Raw genomic sequence first — 23598 nt, 5'->3', positions numbered from 1 at the left:
AAAAGTCCAGGTAGTAGGGAATAGTCACCTGAAAGAGATTAATGCAATGGTCAGAAGGATTTGAATGATAATAATAATAGTAATAATAATGATATCTCAGATTTCTATAGGGCCTGCTATTCTAAGTGCTTTAAAAATCTCGTTTGATGCTCATACTATTGAGAACTATTGACAATAGTGAAAACTATTTTAGAAATGTAACTGACAGGACTTGGTATGATAATATCAATAAAAAGAGAGGCAATTTCTGAGGAAAAGATGAGTTTAGTTCAATTTAGGAAATCTCAAGTTTGAGATACAAGCAGGACACTAAAATGGAGGCAACTGAAATATGAATATATAAAATTTATGAGTCAATGCCATAAATACAATAATTCAAGTCCTGAGAATGTATTAGCTTCCCTCAAGAGTGCAGAGAAGAGAAAAACAAGAACTGAACTATCAGGGACTTCCAGAATAAGGGAGAGAAGGAAGACCTAATGAAAAAGACACAGAAGGAAGTCAAGAGAAACCTATCCTGATATAAGGTGGTCATAGAAGCCCCAAAAGAAAGTATCAAGAGAGTAGTGAGTATACCTACGTGAACTGCTAAAGATAAAAAATTACAAAGAATGAGAAACCTCTGGCTCTAGCTATTAGAAACACAGACTGTTCCTTTTTCTATAGTCCTCTGAGATTTACAAACACCTTCATCACAACAGTTCTGTGAGGTAGATAGTTTAAGAGCTAAAGTATTATCATCCCCAATTAATATATGAGGAAATAGGTTTAGATTCCCCACAAATGCACACTCAAAAGTTTGGGATCAAGGACTCCAATGCAAAGACCAGTGTTTTTTTAATCTAATTCTAATTTGGTATATACTCTTCTATCATGTGGTCTTCTCTCTTCTATGATACCTGGATAGCAGATTTCATTACGGTTTATTTAAATGTTTACCAGACACTTTATATAGTCTCCCTTGATCCTAACAATAATGTGAAATAGATAATACTATATTATTCCTTTTATAGATCGACAGATTCCAAAGAGTTACTTGGCCAAGGTCACAAAGCTAATAAATAGTAGAGACAAGATGTGAAACCCCCCCACCCAAACTCTGGACTTTTCCCACAGCGCTTCATCACTGCTGCTGGTCTGACCTCAGAGAAAGCAGTTTTGAGAGTGTTAGTGGGGACAGAAGCCAGACTGCAAAATTTTCCAGAGAATGTAAAGAGGAAGATGTGAGAGCAGAGAGATGGCTATAGTATTCTTTTTAGGATTCTGGCAGCAGAGAAGAAAGGATGTTGTAATGAAAGTTTAACAAGATAAAGATAATGCTTTTTTAGTACTGGGGAGATCTGAGCATGTTTGTGGCCAGAGGTGTCCATCTCTGGTGGAGGAGTAAGAGAATGAGAGCCAAGCAAAATCTGAACCACAATTAACAGATTAACAGGCTTGCGAGGGGTGTGGTAGAGAGGGGAAAGAGGAGACAGAAAGTCTGGCTGAGGTCAAAGCCAAACTCACAAAAGCAACTCAACTAGAGGGCTAGGCAGGAAATCATGAACTGTGTCCAAGAGAAAAATGGAAGTGGGAGGTGAAGGGGAGATATGTGGGGAGAGGTGGGAGGGGGTGGAAAAGCCTTGACAACCATTACTATGTCACAATCTGAGCCAGATCCTATATGGTGGCAACAAGTTACTCATTCAAATCCCAATATTCTTCAGCAGCCAAAAACAAATGGGGAAAGAGGCAATTAAGAAGATAAATTTTTAGATAAATTAAAGCTAGAGAGGAGAGAGGGATTGAAGACACTAAGTCAAGTAAACAGGAATGTATTACAGGTTGACTATATGCCAGGTGCTATGCTAAGCCCTGTGAATATAAATATGAAAAATAGTCTTGGATCTCAAACAGCTTACATTCTAATATGAGGAGACAAAGCAAAAGAAAGCAGAAAGAGGAGATTATATCTAGGGATACCAGGGCAAGGAAAATTTGGAGTCAGGAGTGGATCTGGGAGAGAAAAGGAAACATGGTGGACCTAGTTGTTTTTCTTGAAATTTCACTTACTGGGAAGAACCAGTAAGAGGAGAATGAGGGGCTGTGATTAAGTGCCAGCCATTATATTAAGCACTGGGGATAAAAAGAAAGGAAAATGATATTCCTTTCTTTCAAGGAGCTTGCAATCCAGTGGGGAAGAAAACATAACTATGTTTTACAATATATGTTTAAAAATAACTATGTACAAACAACCTACGAAAGTACAAATTAGATACAATAGAGGGAAAGTATTTGTATGATCAGGAAATCATGATGTATGATCAGTGATCAGGAAGGCTTCTTGCAAAAGATGGGATTTTAGCTGGAACTTGAAGGAAGCCTGGGAAATCAGATGGTGAAGATGAGGAAGAAAAGAATTGCAGGCATGGGAGAGAATCAGTGAAAATACAGAGGACTGGGAAATAAGGAGTCTTGGGAAAATGGCAAGGAGGTCATTCTCTCTGGTTCACCCCTATGTGGAAAGGACTAAGGTTTAAGGAGAATGGAAATAGGGGCATCAAGGTAGTACAATGGATAGAGCACTAGGAGTCTGGAGTACCTAGGTCAAATTTGGTCTCAGATACTTCCTAGCTGTGTGACCATGGACAGGAAATTTAATTGTCTAACCTTTACCACTCAACTCTCTTAGAACAGATACTAAGACAAAAGCTAAGAGTTAAAAAAAAGACTGAAAATCTAGGAATGGGTCAGATTATGATAGGCTTTGAATAACAAAAAGAGGCTTTTATATTTGATCCTGAGGGTGTGATGGGAGCCCATTGCAGTTTATTAAATGGGGAGATGGTGCTGGTGATAAGGTCAGACCTTTGCTTTCCAAAGGTCAAGTAGCAGTAGAGTACAGAAGTGTTACTAGTTTTAGTAAGGAGAAAGACTGGAACAAAAGTTTATTCCAATAAAGAGCAAAGAGCAGAAGAAGACAAATTGTATGGTGAAGATAAAGCTACATGGGGAAGTTCCCATATGGTAACCTCAATTTTCTTAGAAGGGTAGGAGGTAAAGTTACCTGGAAGAGAAAGAAAATGGATAAATATAAAGTACAAAGAAAAATATGCCTTTCGTTTTTCAACTTCAAAATGGCGATAGTAATATCAAACTATTTAAATGACATATTTGATATTGATTTTAGAAACAAAATGCTTTCAAATCCTATCCAAAGAAGAAAATGCTCTACAACATTCAATGACAACCACCTTAAAGTTTTAAACCACAAAAAACTGTAGAATAAAGTGACAATAGCTATATTTGAGACAACTTCATTACAAAATAATACTTTCTTAAATTAAATAATTATATCCTTTAATACATTATTTTAAGGAAACATAATATACAATTTTATCTTTCACTCATAGTCTATCTTAAATTCCAATATAAACAAAGGCCCCAATTCTTCCCTTCTTAATGATCATGTACATAATGCTGGGCCCAAAGCAGGCATTTAGTAAGTACTTGCTTATAAACATATGAAAATTTTGGAATAACGAATACTAACAAGACCGAACTTGAAAAAATATCAATTTGGGAATTGTTGTTACACCAAAAGTCAGACAGACATTAACATTAACATTTTGCTTTTTAAAAAATTAGAATTCTTAGCAAAGAAGTTTAAAAAACTAAATTTACCAGTAATGAGCAATTAAAAAGAAGGTTAACGTATTTTTAAAAAATAGAAAACAAGCATGGGTTTTTTCAAAGAAAATTACATAATAAAACTGGCCCAGGACATAAATTATTTCTAAAAGGTGAAGAGATTTTAAAAAAAGAAGTCAATTTTAAAACAAACTTTCCTGCTATGCTACTAAAGAAAAATATTTAGCCATTGCAGAAATTTAATAGATAAAAATAACAAAAGACTTGAGTAATTACTGCTAAAACGTCTATAACAATGCAATGGAGCCTTTTTATTTTATCTTTGCCCCTGTCCGATACTTTCAAATGAGTAGTTTGACCATACCAGGCCACACAACAAGTACTTCATAGTAAATAAATAAATGAATGACTAAACAAGAGTTTAAAGATTTTGAAGTTACAGGCACTCATGTTAAGAAATAATCTATAAATAAATTCCCAAAGTACATGGTTTCCTTTTTTAACTAGGAAAAATTTCTCTTTAGTTAACACACCACACACACACACACACACACACACACACACACACACACGTAACAATATTTTCTAATCACCCAGAGATTATCAAGCATCCTGGTTGTGTTTGTTTTTTCAAGGCTGATGAACATGGAGAGGTGAAGTTATGAGTAAGGATTTTAGAATTAAAAACAAGGTCTCAAAGATAGAAAGATTGGAGAAAAGGGACCTGGGTTCAGAGTTAGAAAACCTTGTTTTAGCCCTAGTTTTGTCATTAAATAGATAGGCATCTTGAGACAAGCCATTTAACCTCCTATGCCTTAATTTTGTCATGTGTCAGATGAGAATAGTACTTTCTGTCCTACCTTCCTGACAAGGTTGCCATGGTGATCACATGCAAAAACAGACACGAAGGTCCTTCGCAAAGTGGCCAGGTTGCCAAAAGAACATATGAAATTCTGATAACTATCACCATGATGTTATTGTTAACATATATTTAACCTTTAGCAGTCAGTCATTCAAATCACGTCTTTCAGCTCTATTTGCCCATATTTCAATGCAAGCCAACTAAAGTGCCTACTATGTTATTTTTTTGCTTTTCTTTCCATCCTCACCACTTAGCACAGTACCTGGCATACAGTAAGAGATTAATAAATGCTTTTGACCTTGACTACTATATGTAAGGCATAATGCTAGACACTGAGAATACAAAGGAATCTATCACGAAAACATAATTCTTCCTTTAATGAACCAAAATTGAGTATCATAAGGGAAGCTGGTACTAAGAAGAACTGTGTATCTCCCAAGTCAGTTTTTCTCATTTAGGAGTTACATTAATGCTCATTAAAGATTAATTTGATCAAGGGATGCTGGTTTCACATATTACACACCAAATGTATTGAATTAAAAGTCTGTAATTGAGGAAAGCTTCCATTAAAGTAGAAACCTATTCCATGATTTCATCTTAGTGTGGAGGTGACTGTGGTTTCTCAAGGGTTGTGGCAATGGGGTACAAGGTATGGCAGGTCTTCCCAAAAAGGTAAGATTTTCACTATTGGCCTAAAAGTAAACTAAGGAAAAATCTAGCTAGATGGGTTTGGAGAGGCTTAATCAGGGCAAAAAAAAAAAACAAAAAAAAACATTGAGTCCATGTTTTTAACTAAAGAAACTCAGGAAAACTGCCAACTAGGTCATAGAGTAGTTGCACTCAGGGGTGGTAGAGGATGTACCCATCCTAATGAAATGTACCTAAGGTGTGAAATAGGACAACATACCAAACCATGACATTTCATGAATCTGACAAAAATTACAATTGGGAAGACCTCCACTTCTTACTATTTTTCAGCCCACAGGTTCAAATGATGTATTGATAGCTTTAAGTTACCACAGAGCTGAAATTACACACAATATATTTACAATATATTTGTACACAGACTTCATAGTCTTGCCTTGCCCCAGGCCAATTTGCAGCACCTCTTTCTTTAAATATCTTCATTTTTAAAAAAAGGTAGATGTATCCACAAGTTTAAATATTTGATAAGTGAATCAGGAACAAATTTTTAAAATATCAAAATTAAATTGGATAAGATAATCACCACAAATTCTTTAGGGTAGAAGAGAGAGAGGGATATAAATCTCTCTCTCATATATATATATATATATATATATATGTGTGTGTGTGTGTGTGTGTGTATACGTGTATATAAAATACAGTATATAAATATGTGTATTTATATAATGTGGTATATAATTATTTGTGTGTATACATTATGATATATATGAAAGCATACATATACACACACATAAATACAGTGCTACATTAAAAGAAGAATGTCAAATTCAGAGATGTCATTTTAGTGCAGCTTCCTACTTAGCCTAAGCTACTCTATGTTCCATTTCATGCTTATACTTCCTCAGCATCAGCCTAAATATAATAGCAGCTCTAAATCAAGTGTCTTTTGCATGGAAGGAATCTGACACAGCATTAGCCTACCATTTTCCAATGTTTATTCTAGGTGGGATTTAAATCAGATTGCTTATTAGGTCTTCATTCCTCCCAAAAAAGATTTTTAATCCGCTCCTTCTAAGATGAAAGGGATATAAATGGTCTTCATTAACTATAAGACAAAGAATTTTTTTTTCTATTTCCATAGAGATAGAGAAGTTAAAATCTATCTTACTGCTTCTCTACCAACCTGTAATGGATAGACAGTTAAAAATCCAATGTTAAAAATGATCTACTAGGAACTTAAGCTATATTGGATTTTTAAAAAATCATTCAAAATGGCAAGAATATAAAAAAGTACCACCTGCCTAAACCTACTGCATGTAAAGGACATTTTAAAAACCAGTAATCAAACAAAAAACCAATCATTAAAGTAAACTGAGTTCCAATTTTACAATACCTAAAATATTGGAATGAGACTGCTTCTGCCCTGGAAATATGAGGCATTTCAATGATTACACAGTGAGTAGGAATCTATGCATATGTCTACAAATGTTTTAGGATGATGGTAAAAGTGCCAAAAGTGTCGCTTTTTACAAACAACCTATGACACCTTAAAAATGCTTGAATGTCTCATTTTTAACTAAGTACAGAACTAGATGTGCTCCAGCAAAAAGAACCTGATACACTTCCTAGTGCTTTGATACTCTATTTCCTCTCTCTGCCTTCCATTCCATCTTTCTTTGTGCCTCCATCAAAACCTACACTTATTCTTAGGGAGAATCCAGTTATTCTACTCCTTTTTGCTTTCCAATCCCTGCTCTGAACTCATTTTCTTCCCTTTGTGATCTTGACCCTACAGTTAACCAGTTCAATTAATTTTAACTCTAACCCTTGCTCCCTTGCCCCGTCATCATTCATGCTTTATATCAAACCCCAAACCCTAGGCTACTCTCCACCTATTACCACCAACTGTTTTCTCAGCTCCTGAAGACCAGTTGATGAACTATGCTGTTGGAACACCTATATATTTATGTTACCTAATTTCAATTGGGACTCATTGTCACTTCTATTCTTTTTCTTAATTGCCTAACACATTTCCCATAGCTATTATTTCAAACTGTTTCTTTCCTCGGGCCTCCTCTACCACTCTTTCCTTTCCTTGGCCACCTTCTCTCAGCAAAGGATATATATAAAATGGAAGCCATCAGTCATGAACTTTCTCTTCCCTGATTTTATACCTTAATATTCCTCCACATAATCCTTCATTCTCTTTTTTGCTCTGGCTAATGAAGAATATATAACTCTTCTCACTAAGATCAACCCCTTCATTTTTCCCTTCATCCCAAGACTTTCCCTGTAAGTTCAATTGCTCCCTCCCTACTATCTTCTACTGTGCTGCCTATAAACACATACCCATGTCTCCCCCATCTTTAATAAAAATATTCATGTGACACTGCCATCATGTCAAGCGATCACCTTACTATTTAGGAGGAGTATAAATCTCTGCTTCCTTTCGAACACTAGAAAAAGCCATTTATACTCACTGAGTCTACCTCCTGTACCTCCTACTTCTCAAATCCTTATAGAATTTGCCAATTTCTCTAACATAAGCAGGGGTGACTTACATCACACTTTCCCAGCAAGTCATGATACTTAATATGACATTCTTTAGCCTGAAAACCCCTTCCCTTGGAGGCTGCAAGTCAGATTTTTTCTTTACTTTCATCTGTTAAGTTCATAATATGGCATGCTGAGGTTACTTTAAATGAGGATAGTCTGGAATGAAATTTTACTTTTTCCAGTATAGAAACCACATCAATGCAAAATATAGTAACCACATTTTACCGCTGTTAAGGTTAAGATCTAGGAGAGAACTAAATATTCACTTTCCGTCCTCCTGGAGTTAAAAAAATTCTGAAAAAAGGAACCCTGAGGTAAGCAATATGAGAGATTGTGGTTTACTGAAAAATCATAAAGAGCCTTCTGAGCACACCTAAACTACACAGAGTGCCCATTTAATCATAGCATGCCTGGGAATCGCCTGATTTAGTAAGGACATTTTGATTGCACTGCTAAACACTAGGAAGATTCCCCAAGACAGTTTATAGACTCTTTCCCTAGAAATCTTTTAAAAAATAATAGCTTTCCAGTTTAAAAGCATTTCTGCCTCAAGGAGAAAATGGGGTATCACATTTTGATTCTCTGGGAAGAATAACAAATATGAAGCCAATAGATCTGGGTTCAAAATTATTAGCTTTATATCCATGGGTAAAAGTCACAAGAGCTCTGAGCCTCACTTTCCTCATTTGTAAAACAGAGGTACTATGTGCACTATCTAGATTTGAAGTTAGAAGAGTTGGGTTCTAATTCTGACCCTGTTGTTTTTTCCTCATCTGACCATGAAGAAGTCACCTCAACTCTTTTTGGTTCTATGTTTCCTCATTTACAAAATGAGAGGGCTTAATCTGATGATCTCTGAGGTCCTTTTCAACTTCCAATCCTCATAGGATTATTGTAGAAAAAAGCACTGGGGGTTATTATTAATATTAAGCAATAGGTCTTCAAGGGCAGGAACTATAAATTCTGTGGTTCATGTCCTGATATCTTTTTTCCACCTCTTTACTGACTGAGAACTCAAGAACTGAATAGGCTACTCTTTTAAACACCTTCATGGGGGTCTGGAGGGGACAAGGGATACGAATTAGAAACCATTCAGAAAATACCATCAAACATTTTCCTACCCCCATTTAAAAAATTAGTTAAGAGTCTTGACTGAACTGCCATGTGTCTTAAGAATGAGAAAAAAGGCTAGATTGCAGATGTTTCATGACCTTGCTGAGTCACCAGAACGAAATGTCAATGAACAAGGACAGTCAACCATACATTGTAAAGCATAACCTACCACTATGTCTAGGAGCATTCAGTCACCGTTTATTTGAAGGAGCAAAAGAATGAGCAAGAATGAGGGCAGCAGCAAATTGAGGTTTTATGCATTATTTCTTGTGTCTCCTGAAGTTAAAAGGAACAAAAAAAATTGAGATGAAGTGAGACTCTCTCCCACCCCCACCTTCACCACCATTTTAATTAATGTTCTTGTATGAGACTTCCAGCCTCATTCCAGTAAGGCAGGAGTGAAGAGATGAGAGATCTGCTTGAGGATAGAAATGGGATCATCCAATTGCCTTGATCAGCTCTGCTTCGCTTCAGTGCAGATGGTGGGCAACACATTTAGAGCAGTAGCCATGGAAATATATATTAGAAGATCTAAAAAGTGACTGTATCCAAAGAACTTTTAATTCTTTGGTTATATCTGCATTGTCATGAGTAGCTATCAATTATCTAATATTTTTTGAGCACCAACTATATGCAAAACACTGCCAGATGCTATGTGGATACAAAGAAGTGCGAGAAAGTCCTCCTCTCCCTAAAGACCCTAAAACATAATTCAGATCAATAGGATAAAATATTTAAAGTAGGATGAGAATGTAGAAGCCATTTAGTCTAGTGACCTCATTTTTACAGGTGAAGAAACTATGGCCAGAGGGAGTTTAAGTTACTTGTCCAAGATCATTTAGGTAGTAAGCATCATAGAACCAAACCTAGACCCTCTCACCAAGAGCCCATTATTACACAAATCTCAACAACATTCAGCTTGTGCTTTATAGTTTATAAAGAATTCTTCAATAACCACCCTGTGAGTTTAGTAACATAGATATTATTCACTCCATTGGACAGAGACTATTTCATAGCTGTGACTAGACTTGTTGGAGATCAAACAACTACACAGCAGCAGTCAAGATTCAAACCCAGACCCTCTGATTCTAAATTCAGTGTATCTGCTACTGCCAAGTAGACAAAACATATGAAAAAATAGTAACACAAGCAGAAAATAGCAAGTGTTAAAAACAAAGGGGTGCCGTGTTTTAGACTAATTCTTATAAAGGAACCAGATTACCTCCGGGGTGTTTAGAGAAGGTAAGACTTGAACTGGCCTTTGAAAGGGGGATGAGGCTTCAATAGGTGTATATTGTAATAGAATTTTCATGTGGACGAGAATGGTTTGAGAAAAGAACGGGAAGTATGGCAGCATACAGTGGGGGGAATGAGGAAAAACAGTAAGCAGCCAAATTTAGCCAAATCAGATTGTTCATATTCAAGAGATGAGAGAAAGAGCAGAAACAAAAGTAGGGAACATGTTTTGGATGGTCTTGAATGCTAGACCCCATAACATGTAAATTTTAACTTCCCTTGAAAGGGAATATTGAACGTTTGACAGGAATCACAGACTCATAAGTAAGATTTGGAAGGGATCTTAGGAAATATATGGTCCAACCTTCTGGACAGCTAGCACCATGGATAGAGACCTGTGTCAGGAAGACTCATCTTTGGGAGTTTAAATCTGCTTCAGACACTTCCTAGCTGGGTAACCCAGGGCAAGATTTTTAACTCTGATTGTTTCAGTTCCTTATCTGTAAAATGGAATGAAGAAGGAAATGGCAAACCACTCGTGCTATTTGCCAATCCCAAACGCAGTCAGGAAGAATAGGATACAACTGAACGACTAGGAGAACAAGTCCAAATTTCTAGTCTGAAGGGGAAGAAACCTAAGCCCAAGGCACCTAAGCAACTTGCCTCAAATCACACAGGTAATAAGTTGTACAAATGGGATTCAAACCCACGTTCCCTGATTCCAAGATCAGTGATCTATCTATTATGCTACATAGCCTCCAGTTCAGAGTGATAAAGAAACTTGGCTAATGCCATTGCACGAGGTAGGGAGGGAACTTGGACAAAACCTATATCTCCAGAGTCTTATCCATTATGTTTTCTAAGTTTCTAAATCTAAATGTGCCTGTCTTTAGATTCTACCCTTTGTTCCCTGAGCAGGTCTGAGCAGGCCTAAAGGGAAATGGCTAATTCTTCTTCAATGTGAAATATTAATGACACATAAGTCTTCTCCAGGCTAAGCATGTCCATTTCTTTCACCTGATCATCCTATGGCATCACCTTGAGTTCCTCCCTCAATCTTATAACTTTCCTCTAGATGTTCTCTAGTTTTTAGAAGTACTTCATCAAGAAAATTATTAAATAATATTTGTAAGTAATAGCACATAGTAGATGCTTAATAAACACTTGTTGCCTTTATCCCTGTACTCCCTTCCCCACCTTTCCTAGAAATGAGGCACTCAGAACTGAACACATACTGCAGATATAATCTGTTCACAGTGGTACAATGTGCTAGATCAAATGAGAGAACATTTGTAAATCACTTAGCATAGCACCTGGAATATAGTATGTGCCAAATAAATGCTTATTCTCTTCCTTCCATAGTACATCCCTTCTTATAGTCCTCAACACTCTCTTTTAATATGGCATAATATGACATTGTTTTTTAATATACCAAAAAACACTGCTGTTTCACACTGAGCTAGTAGTCCACTAAAACCCTCAGATCTTTTCCAAAGTTCTCTCCACCCATGCCTCTGTATCTTGTACTCATTAGGCAGGTTGTCCTTTGTTTCAAAGAAGACCAATGATACCAGAGAGATTTAAGTGAGGCACAGTTGCACAAAGTCATCCAGCCTACTCTCTCTTCCAGTCATCAAAGTCCAAAGCCAAGACAAAAGTCAAGATGACTGGTGATGTCTCAGGATCCAGTGGATGACCTTGATGTTTTGGATGTCTGGCCAAGCTCTAGGCTCTCCACAGCACCTGCTTTGGCCACCTTCATAGCTATTAGAACAAGTTGTTCTCAGCTGACCATTCCAATAGGGAAGTCTTCATATGTTTGGGTAGAAACCCCCTTAAATCACTGACATGTTTGAAGCCCATTGGTTACCTTCAACCTGATTTAGCCTGCCTGTTGAGTAGGTCTTACTGTGGTGTGGCTGATACACATATTAAAGCTTCTTGGAGCCACAAGTGAGAGCCGGATGAAAAGCAGACACCAAAGTTGGACGAAATGGGTTTAGTAAGTCCTCACACCACAGGTTCTAGTTCTCCCTGCATACTCTATCAGACAAGTAAGTATGAGCTGAATGAAAAGGGTTCTGAAGTACCTTCCAACTCTAGGATGCTATGTTGTTTGTTTTAAATCAAGTGTAAATCTGTATACCTATTTCTAAGTAATTTCATTTTATTAGCTCCATCCAGCTTAATGCTCAGATCTGTCAAGTTCTTTTTGGATCCTTGCTGCGTGAAACCTACTAATTTGATAAGTATGTCATGTATGTCAGTGTGTAATTAATATCTGTACCCTAGAACTGCAATTCCCAGCACCCCAGGTGATCTAGGGTACAGATATTAATTACACACCTTTATCCAAGTCAGCTGAAGGCCAAGCACAAATACCTGGGCATTCCATTAGAGACTAAGCTCCAAGATGATATTAAGCTCTTAATGACTACTCTTTTGATCTTGTCATTCAATAAAGTCTTCCTGACAAATATCAGTTGGTCCATATCTCTCTATCTCATTCAAAAAAACAAGTGTGAGTTTGTAAGGGCCTTCTTCCCTGTCCAATTATTTAATATTTATTTTGTATCTCTTTAACTAGGCACACGTTGGGTTTTTTCAGTTGTATATAAGTTACATGAGGGGGAAAAAGGTATTTAGTCTTTATATTCCCAATGTCAGGCACATAGCTGAAGTCTAATAAATACTTATGTGATAAATAAAAGGATATGGAATAATATTATAGCAATGAGGATACAAAAGAAGTCAAAGATGGAAAACACACTGTAAAAGGTGGAGAAAAAATGATGCAGGCTAAAGAGAATGAATTTAGGAGAATAACTAAAAGGAAAAGTATGTAGACAACATATCTCATAATGGAAGAAAATATCCACTATTTTACACACCACATGCCTAGAAGGCAGGAGGATAAGTCATCTTCTAAACAACTCTGTTTTCACCCACAGAATCACTACCATACCTCGTCTGTCCTCCCATTTAGATTAAAAAAGAAACTTTACCTTGTCAATAATAACAGCTGTTAAGTATCTTGCCTAAAGTGACACAGATTAAAAAAAAGTCTTATACCAATAAATGGGACATGCTTGAGCCCTGAACATTCAAGCAAGCAAGTATTTCTTAAGCATTTGCTATGTATCAGGTACTAGGGATATTGATATAAAAACAAAAAATGGTCCCTGCCCTTAAAGAGCTTACATTTTCCTCGAGGTTTACAATATGTTCGCAAATAAGTAAATTTAGGCTATATGCAAAATAAATGAAAAGTGACTTGGCATGGAATGGAGTACAAGTAATAACACCAGAGAGAATCAGGAAATGTTTCTTGAAGGAAGTGATACTTGGGTTTAACCTTTTTGGGAAGTAGTTTCCATGAGAGAGAAGGGCAGAGGAACATTCCAGACATGGGGAATGCAAAGATGCCTCAGGAGGAAATGTGTTAAAGGAAGAAAAAGCAGGTCAGTTTGGCTGGAACATAAAGCTGGAACATAAAAAGGAATTTGGGTGGCTCAAAAGTTAGAGAATCAGGTCTGGAAATGGGAGGTCTTGAGTTCAAATCTGACCTTGGACTCTCCCTAGCTGTGTGACTCTAGACAAGTCATTTAACCTCCCAATTACCTATCCCTTCCTGCTTTTCTGCCTTGGAACTAATAGTATAGATTCTATGACAGAATGTAATATGTCTTAAAGAAAAACATAATATGTATAATATACATGGAAAATAATTTGGAACCATACTGAGAAGGACCTTAAATGACAAAAGGAAGCAATATAAAATCACTCAAATTTCTTAAATAGGTGAATAAACATAGTCAGAACTGAAACTTTAGGAATAGGTGTTTAGCTGTTGTGTTGAGACTTTATTAGAGAAGATCCTATTATAGTAAGAAGTAATCAAGATCTGAACCAGAGGGGTTTGTGAGTAGTGAGGAGACAGAGGCAAGAAATATTAAGTGGATAAAACTGACCTGGAAAATCCTTGGATATGAGCAGGTAAATGGGAGTGAAGAGGAGGATCCCTAGGTGGAAGACTTAGATGACTGGAAAACTGGTGATATATTTGACAGAAATAGGGAGTTCAGGAGTAAGGGTAGATTCAGGTAGAAAGATAATGAGTTCAATTTTGAATATGTTGAATTTGAGACAACTAGAGAAAAAACAGGTGGAGATATCTAGGAGGCAGTTGGTGATATATATGAATGCTGGATATGTAGACTTGGGAGTCACCTGAATAGAAATGATCATGAATTCATGGGATCTAATAAAATCACCAAATGAGCACATGTAGGTGCTGAAAGAAAAAAGAAGGTCAAGAACAGAGCTTGGAGGCATACTTACACACAGGAGTTGGGACATGGAAGATAATCCTATAGGAACCATCAAGAAGGAGTCTTCAGACAGATAAGAAAGAGAACCATTGCAGAAAAATATCAAACAGGGGTATAGAGCATTTGGATTTATAGTCAGGGGTCTAGGTTCACATCTCATCTCTGCTTTTTATTCTTCATGTGGCCAGGACAAGACATTCAGTTTCCTCATCAATAAAGTGAGAGAGTTGGACTAGAGAGCATCTGAAGTCCCCTCCAGCTCTAGATGTATGAGCCTATGAAAAACCAGAGAGGAAAATATATACAAAAGGAGAGAGTGGCCATAGTGTCAAACGCTAAGGAGAAATTGAGAAAAGGTTACTAGAGTTAGTAATTATGAGATCACTATTGACCTTGGTTAGAAGCCAATTTGAGGTTTATTGCAGTAAGAGATGATCCAAAATCTTGATCAGAATCACTGCTTGTCAAGTTGTGGGAATAAGAGCAAGACTTCCAAGGATTAAGATGTGAGAGCTAAGGAAGTAGAGGTAATTAATGTAGTTTGCTTTTTCTAGAAATTCTGCAATGAAAGAGAGGAGATACAGGCCAGTGATAAGATTGAATGAAGGCAAGAAGGTGTCTTTGCTGCCTTTGTTTTTCTCCCATTGCCCAGCATCATGCTCTGCATATAGAAGTTATTTACAAATGTTGTTAAGATGGACTTATATAGCACCTGTCCTCCTAAGAGTTCAAAATTCTTACATTAACATTCCCTAATTTACTGTCACTATATCTTAAAGAAGGAAGAAGGAAAGTGGAACAACTGAGGCATAGTGATGTTTTAGAAGGCTTATCCAAAGTCTCAAAGAGAATCAGCTACAAAAGTATAACTAATATACAACCCTGCTTACTGGACAATAGTCTAAATCTCCATCTGTATTCTAATTCTTTCTTCCCAATTTTTAAATTTTTTTTCAGTTACATGTAGAAACAATTTTTAAAAATCATTTTTTGATATTTTACAATTCACATTTTCTCTCTCCCCTACACTCCCAGCAACCCCAGGTAGTGAACAGTCTGATACAGGTTATATCCTTATATCCAAACTCTCATGTAATACAAATTTTCATATTGCTTATGTTATGGTAAAAGACATATATACATACAACAGAAAGTTCATGATGGAAAGCTAGTGAAAGATGACAGGCACTGATCTGCACTCAACCCCTCCAATTCTAAGAGAGTTTACGTATTAGGACTTCCACCAATGGACTGCTCCAAGAATTCTCCATAGTGAAAAGCCATTTCTGTTTATGGTTGGAGTAGACAACTAAGAAAGTACAAGTCAGGAAGTCAATAGTGGAAGCCACTCCTCTCCTGACATGTGTATCACTGTAAATAAAAACCTCTGATTTTGAGAAAGGATCAAGTGAGAAAGTGTAGACACCCAGAAAGGCATTGTTAGAAAAATTACACCTGTCATTCCCTCTTTCTGAAAGGATTTAATTCGCTACATGCACATCACCAAATTGTGAAACTGAAAGAAAAGAAAAATAAAAAGTCAATATGAGCTGAAGTTGACATAAAATTAGTATGTATAGGGAGAGTGATGAGCCTAATAATGAATATGAAGCAATAATTTGCATTTTAACAGCTAAGCGGGATTATAATTGGGCAAAAAGCAAAACTGAATGAATTTCCAGCTAGTTCAACACTAAGCACAGCTGCTTACTAATTGTTGGTGTTATAAATTAGGAAAATCTGTTAAAACTGAAATAAAGTTTATTTTAAAGGAAACCCCCCCATCAACTGCTAGCAGGTGAACTCCTATGCTGTATTGCACATTTTAGGTACAAGAAAAAATTTTGTTTTGTTTTCTTAAAATTTTTAAAATTCCAGCTTACAGAGCACAATGCATCCTTCAACCAATGGTTTCAAATGTAGGCAACACAAGCTACCTGATGTGAGAAGAATATTTCTGGGGAGTGGAAAAAGAAAAAAATCTTTCTGATTGAAGCATCAATATGCTCTGGTAACTCTACTCCTGGAGTCAGTTCATTGTTATAAACATCTGTTTTTAAAAAGATGAAGATCTAGGTATATTTATACAACTATCATCATTGTCATAGAAATATCCATTTGGTGTTTAGTTTATGCTAAAAACATATATGTTTTGGTCTTTTTGCATAAAGAATCAAAGGATTTCAGAGTTAGAAGGGACCTCAGCAGCTCTTTGGTTCAATATACATCCCCAAAAGAATCCTACAAGAAACTCGGTGCTCATCCAGACTTTACTAGAAGATTTTCAAGGTGAGAAAATTACTTTCCACCTTTGGGTGGGTCCAATTGTAAACAACTCATTCCTGATACCCAGCCTAAATTTGCCTCTTTGGAACATCTGCTCATCTCCTAGTTCTCCTTTCCAAGGCCAAAAAAATAAATTCTACCTTTATTCCATATAATATCCTTTCAAGAAACTGAAGACAGTGATCATAGTCTACCCTCCACTCCAGCCATATCTCCAGTCTTCTCCAGGTTCCTTCAATTAGTTCTTATATAGCACAGGCTGAAGGACTTTAACTACTGTGCCATCCTTCTTGGTGTTTCAGAATTGAGTTTAGAAATAATCCAGGTGTTCTGACTGGGAAACTGTATTAAAAGAAGTTAAACAGTCTCCTTTCTAAGAAAAGGTCATTATATTCAATATTTTATCAATCTGAGCAATCTGCCTCTCAAAGCAATAATCATTTGACAGGTTGGAAACAAGGACAGAACAATGCTTGTATGGTCACTCGAAGGAAAGAAGGAAATTCCTTCACACTTATTCACAACTATCTGCTCTCCTCTCTTTGAAATTCTTCCTAAGAGGATTCCTGGGGATTTTTCTGGCCTTCTTTATATAAGAAATCTAACCATTGCTGGGAAAACTAAGATACAAAATGGTTCAAGCCAAAAAACTCTCTGCTGTCCTAGAATACAGACTGAATCTCTTTTCTATATCAACATATTTATGCAAAAAATTCTTATATTTGTCTTGGTCCAATAATAGCCCAATACATGATCATTCCTTTTAAGTATTTAGTAATACTCCTACTTTAAATGTTTAACAGTATACACACATATGTACAAACACACTAAAAGTGTATGTCTCCATATGCTTGTACTAAATAAACAGAACAAATACATTTTATCAGATAAAAAAATGCTATGTCAATTCTTCTCCTTTAATTTACTGGAAACACCAAAGTCTGAATAAAAAGGAAAAGGCCAGATGCAAGCAAGCCAAGAAACATCTTGGCAGCATGTCTGCTCACTGAAAGGGGACCCTGAATCCATAAATAAATAAATAAAGTAAAACAAAAAACAAACCACAGGCTCTTTCCTACTCCCTGAGGCCTGTGAAGTCCAGACATACTAGTGACCTGCTTGGCATTCTGTAAGGAGCTGAAAGGAGGGAAGAGCAGTGACAGAAACAAGAAGTCTGCCCTCTTAGAGTGGCAATGACACTGAGCTCAGCATGTATTCTCCAGTTACAAAGGAAGAAAGCAGTGTTCTGCCCAGTGATCAGGGGCAACATACAAGGAAGAGGAAAAAGAAACAAGAAATCCCTAGGGTAAACTGAGAGGGAAACTTTATATCACCTGAACTAGCCTCAAGGTAGAAACTGGAGAAGGGAGAAATTATTGATCAATCTGCCAGAGAGATGCTCTATCATACTAACTCAAAATTTCCACGGTTCTTAAGACACACAAAATAAAATAAAGAAATTGAGGAAAGGGCAGTTTCAAAAAACAGAAATCTTCAAAACTGCCAGCCTTCCCTTTCTGTGTTCTCTTATTCCTGTCTATGTTGCCATAAAGCATTCCAGAACCTATCAGAAAACGATCCATAAACATTTTTGGTGTAAATTTAAGTTCTTAATCTTACTCCAACAGAAATTTTTTGCCTTATCTCTAACAAAGTGAAAGTTTTGTCCCCTTTTAAAGGAATTTGGTATATTATCCAAAAAAACATGGTGGGGAGAAGGCGGGGAAAATCTAGGAACATTCCATTTTTGAAATGATGAGACCACATACTTTGCCTATAAGTAAGGCTAGCTGTGATGGATGGTTAAAACACACACACACATACACACACACACACACACACGCACACACACGCACACACACGCACACACACACACCTGACTGCAAATCAAATTTTTACTTACTCATGTCTCCAATGAACCTTAAGGAGAAAATATTGGCTATTGGTGACTTTAAATCAAATCTTTTATAGCAGAGATTAAATAAAGTTCCTTTACTTGTTAAGGGCAAGAGTCCTTTAAATAAAATATAAATCAATAATCAAAAGGAAAGAATATTCTCTAGGAGTCAGAAGATTTGATGTCCAGTGTTTCCTCTATGACAAGTCACTTACCCTTTGGAGGCCTCAGTTTCCTCATTTGTGATATGAAGATAATAAAAGAACTATCTCAAAAGATTAGCGTGAAGAAAGTACTCTATAAATTGTATATAATAATAGCTAGTATCTATATATAGTCCTTTAAAGTTTGCAAAATGCATCACATAAATTATCTCATTTGATCCTCACAAAAATATGTTGACGTAGTTGTTATTATTATTATCACCATTTTACAGTTCAGGAATCTGAGGCCCAAAAAGATTAAGTGATTGCCTAGGGTCATAGAAATGGATAAGAAAGATGCTTTGTGGGTTAGGGGAAAGGATGGTCCAAAGTTTCTGGAATTCACACCATAATATTACTTTGATTTACTTGAAACCATGATAAACTGGATTTTTAAATAAATGAAATGCTGGTAATCACAACAATGCCATCTTATTCCACCTTTTCTAAATCAAGGTTGAATACAAATATACTAATATCAGAAGACTATTTGGCAACTTAACATCTACTATAACTTTTGACTTCCCCATTTCAATGCTTACCTTCAACTAGTTGGTCCAAGGTGGAAATCTTCTTGAGCCCATCGATGGTGTAGATTGTTCTCACTCCCTGGGGCAAATTCACATTGTCAGACAGAGTTCTGGTCAGATCAGCCAGCAGAGCCTCAAAAGACCTAAATCGGTCTGGGGAGATGGCATATACGATCCCTTTGAAGTATCGGTCTCCATTACGATAGAAACGGACTTTCTTGGCTTTCTTCTCTGAGCTGAGGGTCTGCAGAGTGCGGGTTCGGTAAAAGCTGCAATGGGCACTATGGGTCGGGCTGGGCAGGCCATTTACCCTAGACCCTCTGCCATATCTTTGCGCTTTATCCCGCTCATCGAAATGTTCTAGCTCCATATCTCTCCCAAAAGACATGTTCAAGATGGAATCTAAGAACAAGAAAGATAAAAACAGAAACATCCATGGTCATTTTCAGTGAGTCAGCAAACACTGATTAAAGGCTAAATATGTGTCATTTTAAGACAGATATAATAAGCCAGATTTAATAGACAAATTTAATAGGTAGAAACAATGCAAATGTTAGGAAAACTGTCATCAATGATTGACATGAGAAAGAGAAAAAAATCCAAGTCTCCATCTTAAGAGTTGAAACTTCATTAATAATTATATTTTGGTGGAAGGTGGAAGAAGAAAGACTTTAAGGTCAAGTATAAATGAGTTTCTATTATATGATACTCAATGCTGGGAAATATGTCAGAAATTCTTAAAGGAAATGCTGAGAAACACTATTTGAAGGAAACTCACTTTTCTCTCCTCTCTTTTACTGTCTCACACACATATGCATATACACACATACAGACACAACTAACCAAAATTAACTTATTTTTATTCAAAAGATGATATTGGTTTTATCCTAACAAATTCTATTTCTTCCTTAAAAAGGTATTCATTGTATTCTACAACTTGAGTGAATAAAAATCCATTCCTAAGCATAGTTGTTTCTTCTCAGCTTTTTTGTTTATGATCAGAGTGGTGCTAAGAAGAAAACGATTTGTTTACATCTTTTGAAACAGAGTGAAGTCTACCCCATTTTCCCTTTTAACTCCCTTCTGCTCTCTATATATCTGATAAGTTTTGCTCTCAGCTAGCTATCTCTAAAATAAATTCTCCCTCAACATTCACTAAAGTGTCATTGAATAAAAAATTAGCTTAAGATATGATCCTTCTCCTAGTATTTGAATTTTAATATGAGAATACTGATCCAAAGTTTTCGTGACCCAAAAGAACTAATCCTCTACTAGGAATATCAAGCACCTTGACATGAAGTAGGGTGAAAGTACTTTTGGAGAGCTGGCTTTCCTAGCACCACTTAACTAATACCACCAAAGTAGCCTCCTATTCATAATGTCAGATATAATAGGCTTTTAGTTTACTCTATCCTTTTTCTGACACTCAGAAAACTTGAATGAGTCTAGTTAAATAACATTTTACCAGAATTAAACATTACAGTGGAAACAACACCAGTTATGTTGTCAGAGGACCTAGGCTCAGATCCCTACATTGATATATGGTATGTGGGATCTTAGGTATGAATCTCTGAATCTCAGTTTCCTCTGCTGTAAAATGAGGGGTATAAAGAAGAAGGCCTCTATGGTCCCTTCCTTTTCTAGAACTACGATCTTATGACCACACAGACAAAAGACAGCTAATACAAAGCACTCTAGAAGAAGTGAGATCATAAAATATCTATAAATATTATTTATATGAATAAATTATCAATTTCACAGGGCAAGTAAAAGAGACATTAATTGTCATTGATGAACTAGACTCCATAAATGTAGGTCTGGCCCCTTTTCGCATGGTACATATGGGATTTTTAAAGTACTCCTAATTCAGGCTATACAAAGCATGAGAAAAGTGTGATCCATCACTGGAACTATCATGAGGGCAACATGCCTTTTTCCCCCCTGAAAGAAAGGAAACATCTCATACTTTCTGAGAACACAGTATAGCTTATAACTTCCAAGAAAGAAGTTATACCTTTCCCAACCATCAACAACTGATTTATAAATTGACTTACTTTAAAGAAAATAGCAGATAATGTCCATCATTGTAAGTATTAAGGATAAGAGCTGGCTGACTGTCTATTCTATGTGGGACAGAGTATCCTGTTGTTATATATTTTATAAAAGCCAGATCCCTTGCTTTTTCATTCTAGAGGGGCAGGGAAAGGAAATGCTGCCAATACTAATGCCAAGAATCCAGCTCATCAGGCTCTTCACAAAACCAACAACCCCACAGTTCTAAAGCTGAAGCCAAGATCCAATCTGCTTTGTGGATTTTGTTTTGTTTAAAGCCAATTGTAATTCTCCCACCTCCAGGGGGTCACTCCTAAGTTTATATTTAAAAATCAGCTGCAAAACTACAGAAGCTGTATTGTATAGTGCCCATGACCAACACCTTCCTTCCTCCTAACTTCAAGTGGCAATCAATAGATAAGGCTAACAAATTAAAACTTGATCATTTTCAAAACTATAACTATGGTTTCTAAAGTCCTCCATAACCTGACCCCATCCCACCTTTCCAGTTTCCTTATTCCTTATACTCTACTCTCTTCATACATGTGATCTATAAAATCTTCTTGCTATTCTTCATACATAACACTCAATCTCCTTAACTCCAAGTACTTTGCTCTGGCTGTCCCCAAGCCTGGAATTCTCTTCCTCCTCATCTCTATCTCCAGGCTTCCTTCAAGTCTCTAAAATTTTACCTTCTGGAAGAAACCTTTCCTAATCTCCCTTACTCTTGGTGTTTTCACTGTCAAATTCAATTTATCCTGTGTATCTAGCTTGTTTTTAACACAGTTGTTTGCATGTTGTTTCTTCCAATTAGACTGTGAGCCTCTTAAGGGCAGGGATTATTTTTCTGCCTTTCTTTGTATCTCCAGTGTTTAAGCACAATGTCTGGTATCCAGTAGGCTTTTACTAAATGCTTCTTAACTATAATTATGCTGAAAAAAACCCACTTCAAACAAAAAGAAAAATTAAGGCCTTTCCCCTGGACCCACCCCCAAGAAACTATAGGAATTCTACTCTAAACCTAAATACAATCTAGGACACATGTGAGCTATATCAAGGTAGGTAAAGCCTCCCTCAATTTAGTCTGGCTTTCCTGTTCATGGAACTTGTGTCTAACTCTTAAAGTAAAGAATAAATGTTCACTTAAACTTGCTGAAAAACATAAAATATTCTGTTTTACTGATTCATTCATTTACTACATAGGATATACAGGCACTAGGCAAAGGGAAAAATACAAAGATGAATAACCTCAGACACCTCTGTGAGAGAAACTTATGGTGTCAAGGAAAAAGAGGTCTTCTCTAAGCACAAAGCTTTTCCTACAAGGTTACCATTACAAGAACTAGGAATCTTTGATTGTTCTCTTTGGGATTTCTCACCATTTTAAGGAATCAGTCTCCTTATCCCTTGCACCAGCAGATGGTTCCTGTTACAGCTTTACACACACACACACACACACACACACACACACACACACACACACACCCCTCACCCACATCTTTGAAAGATTACACTGCAGGTGAATGAAAAAGCATGGGATAAAAGACATGCATATATTTTAAGTAATGGACATAGATTGTATATAGAGATACCATATTTGTGTATGCTTACACATACATACACACATATGTGTATATATATGCACATATATACACCTTCTAAATGCAGAAAGTGAAATTCACTTCTATTGTTTAACAGCATATAACCCTTATTTTTAAGACCCATTCTAGTGTGCATACATGTGTTGTTTCATAAAATACTGCCCTACTTTTCGAGGTTCTAAAGAAAGGTGACATTATATGGAAACATACACAACCTCATCTACCCATACACACCCCTGCAGTGCAATCAGTATGTGTGCCTGGAATTTGTTAGATTCAGGCATTGAGAGAAACAATATATGCAAAATCTGCATATTGGATTAGACCTTTTCACTCATCAGAATATCCAACAGCGACCCTGTTCAAAACGTGTCTTCAAAAGATGTCTCTTTTGTGGGCCAATGCAGGGGCTGTGTCTTCCAGCCCCTGCTCGCTCTAGGAGGAAAATGCCATTTCCTCCCTGCGTGCTTTTAACACTGCAGGCGCTAATCTGTACATGATGCTGCCTCACAGTCCCTGGAGGAACTACACAAGCAAATGTAATTACAGCCCAGGCTACCGAACAGCCCGACCCAAAATGAAGCCGGCCACCCCTTAATGGGCACAAGCCTTATCACCACATCGGCAAAAGCCGCAACCACACACACAAAAAAGGC

General features: G+C 36.6%; 1 protein-coding gene across 8 annotated transcripts in view; it reads right to left on the bottom strand.

Moving 5' to 3' along the window:
* DCLK1 (doublecortin like kinase 1) overlaps positions 1-19677 on the bottom strand; it is a 400305-nt gene extending 380628 nt beyond the window's left edge. For 4 of the 8 annotated variants that reach the window (XM_044666088.1, XM_044666090.1, XM_044666091.1 and 1 more), the window contains exon 1: positions 19302-19677. In XM_044666088.1, coding sequence (XP_044522023.1) covers positions 19302-19677 — 376 coding nt within the window. The remainder of the gene's footprint in view (positions 1-19301) is intronic. The other 4 variants (XM_044666094.1, XM_044666093.1, XM_044666095.1 and 1 more) reach the window with 2 other exon arrangements.
* Between the last annotated feature and the right edge of the window lie 3921 nt (positions 19678-23598).

The sequence above is a fragment of the Gracilinanus agilis genome, chromosome 3 (genome assembly GCF_016433145.1).
Source record: "Gracilinanus agilis isolate LMUSP501 chromosome 3, AgileGrace, whole genome shotgun sequence".
In the NCBI taxonomy this organism is placed as follows: domain Eukaryota; kingdom Metazoa; phylum Chordata; class Mammalia; order Didelphimorphia; family Didelphidae; genus Gracilinanus; species Gracilinanus agilis.
The sequence above is the reverse complement of the archived record's forward strand: the minus strand, read 5'-3'. Positions and strand labels throughout refer to the sequence as shown.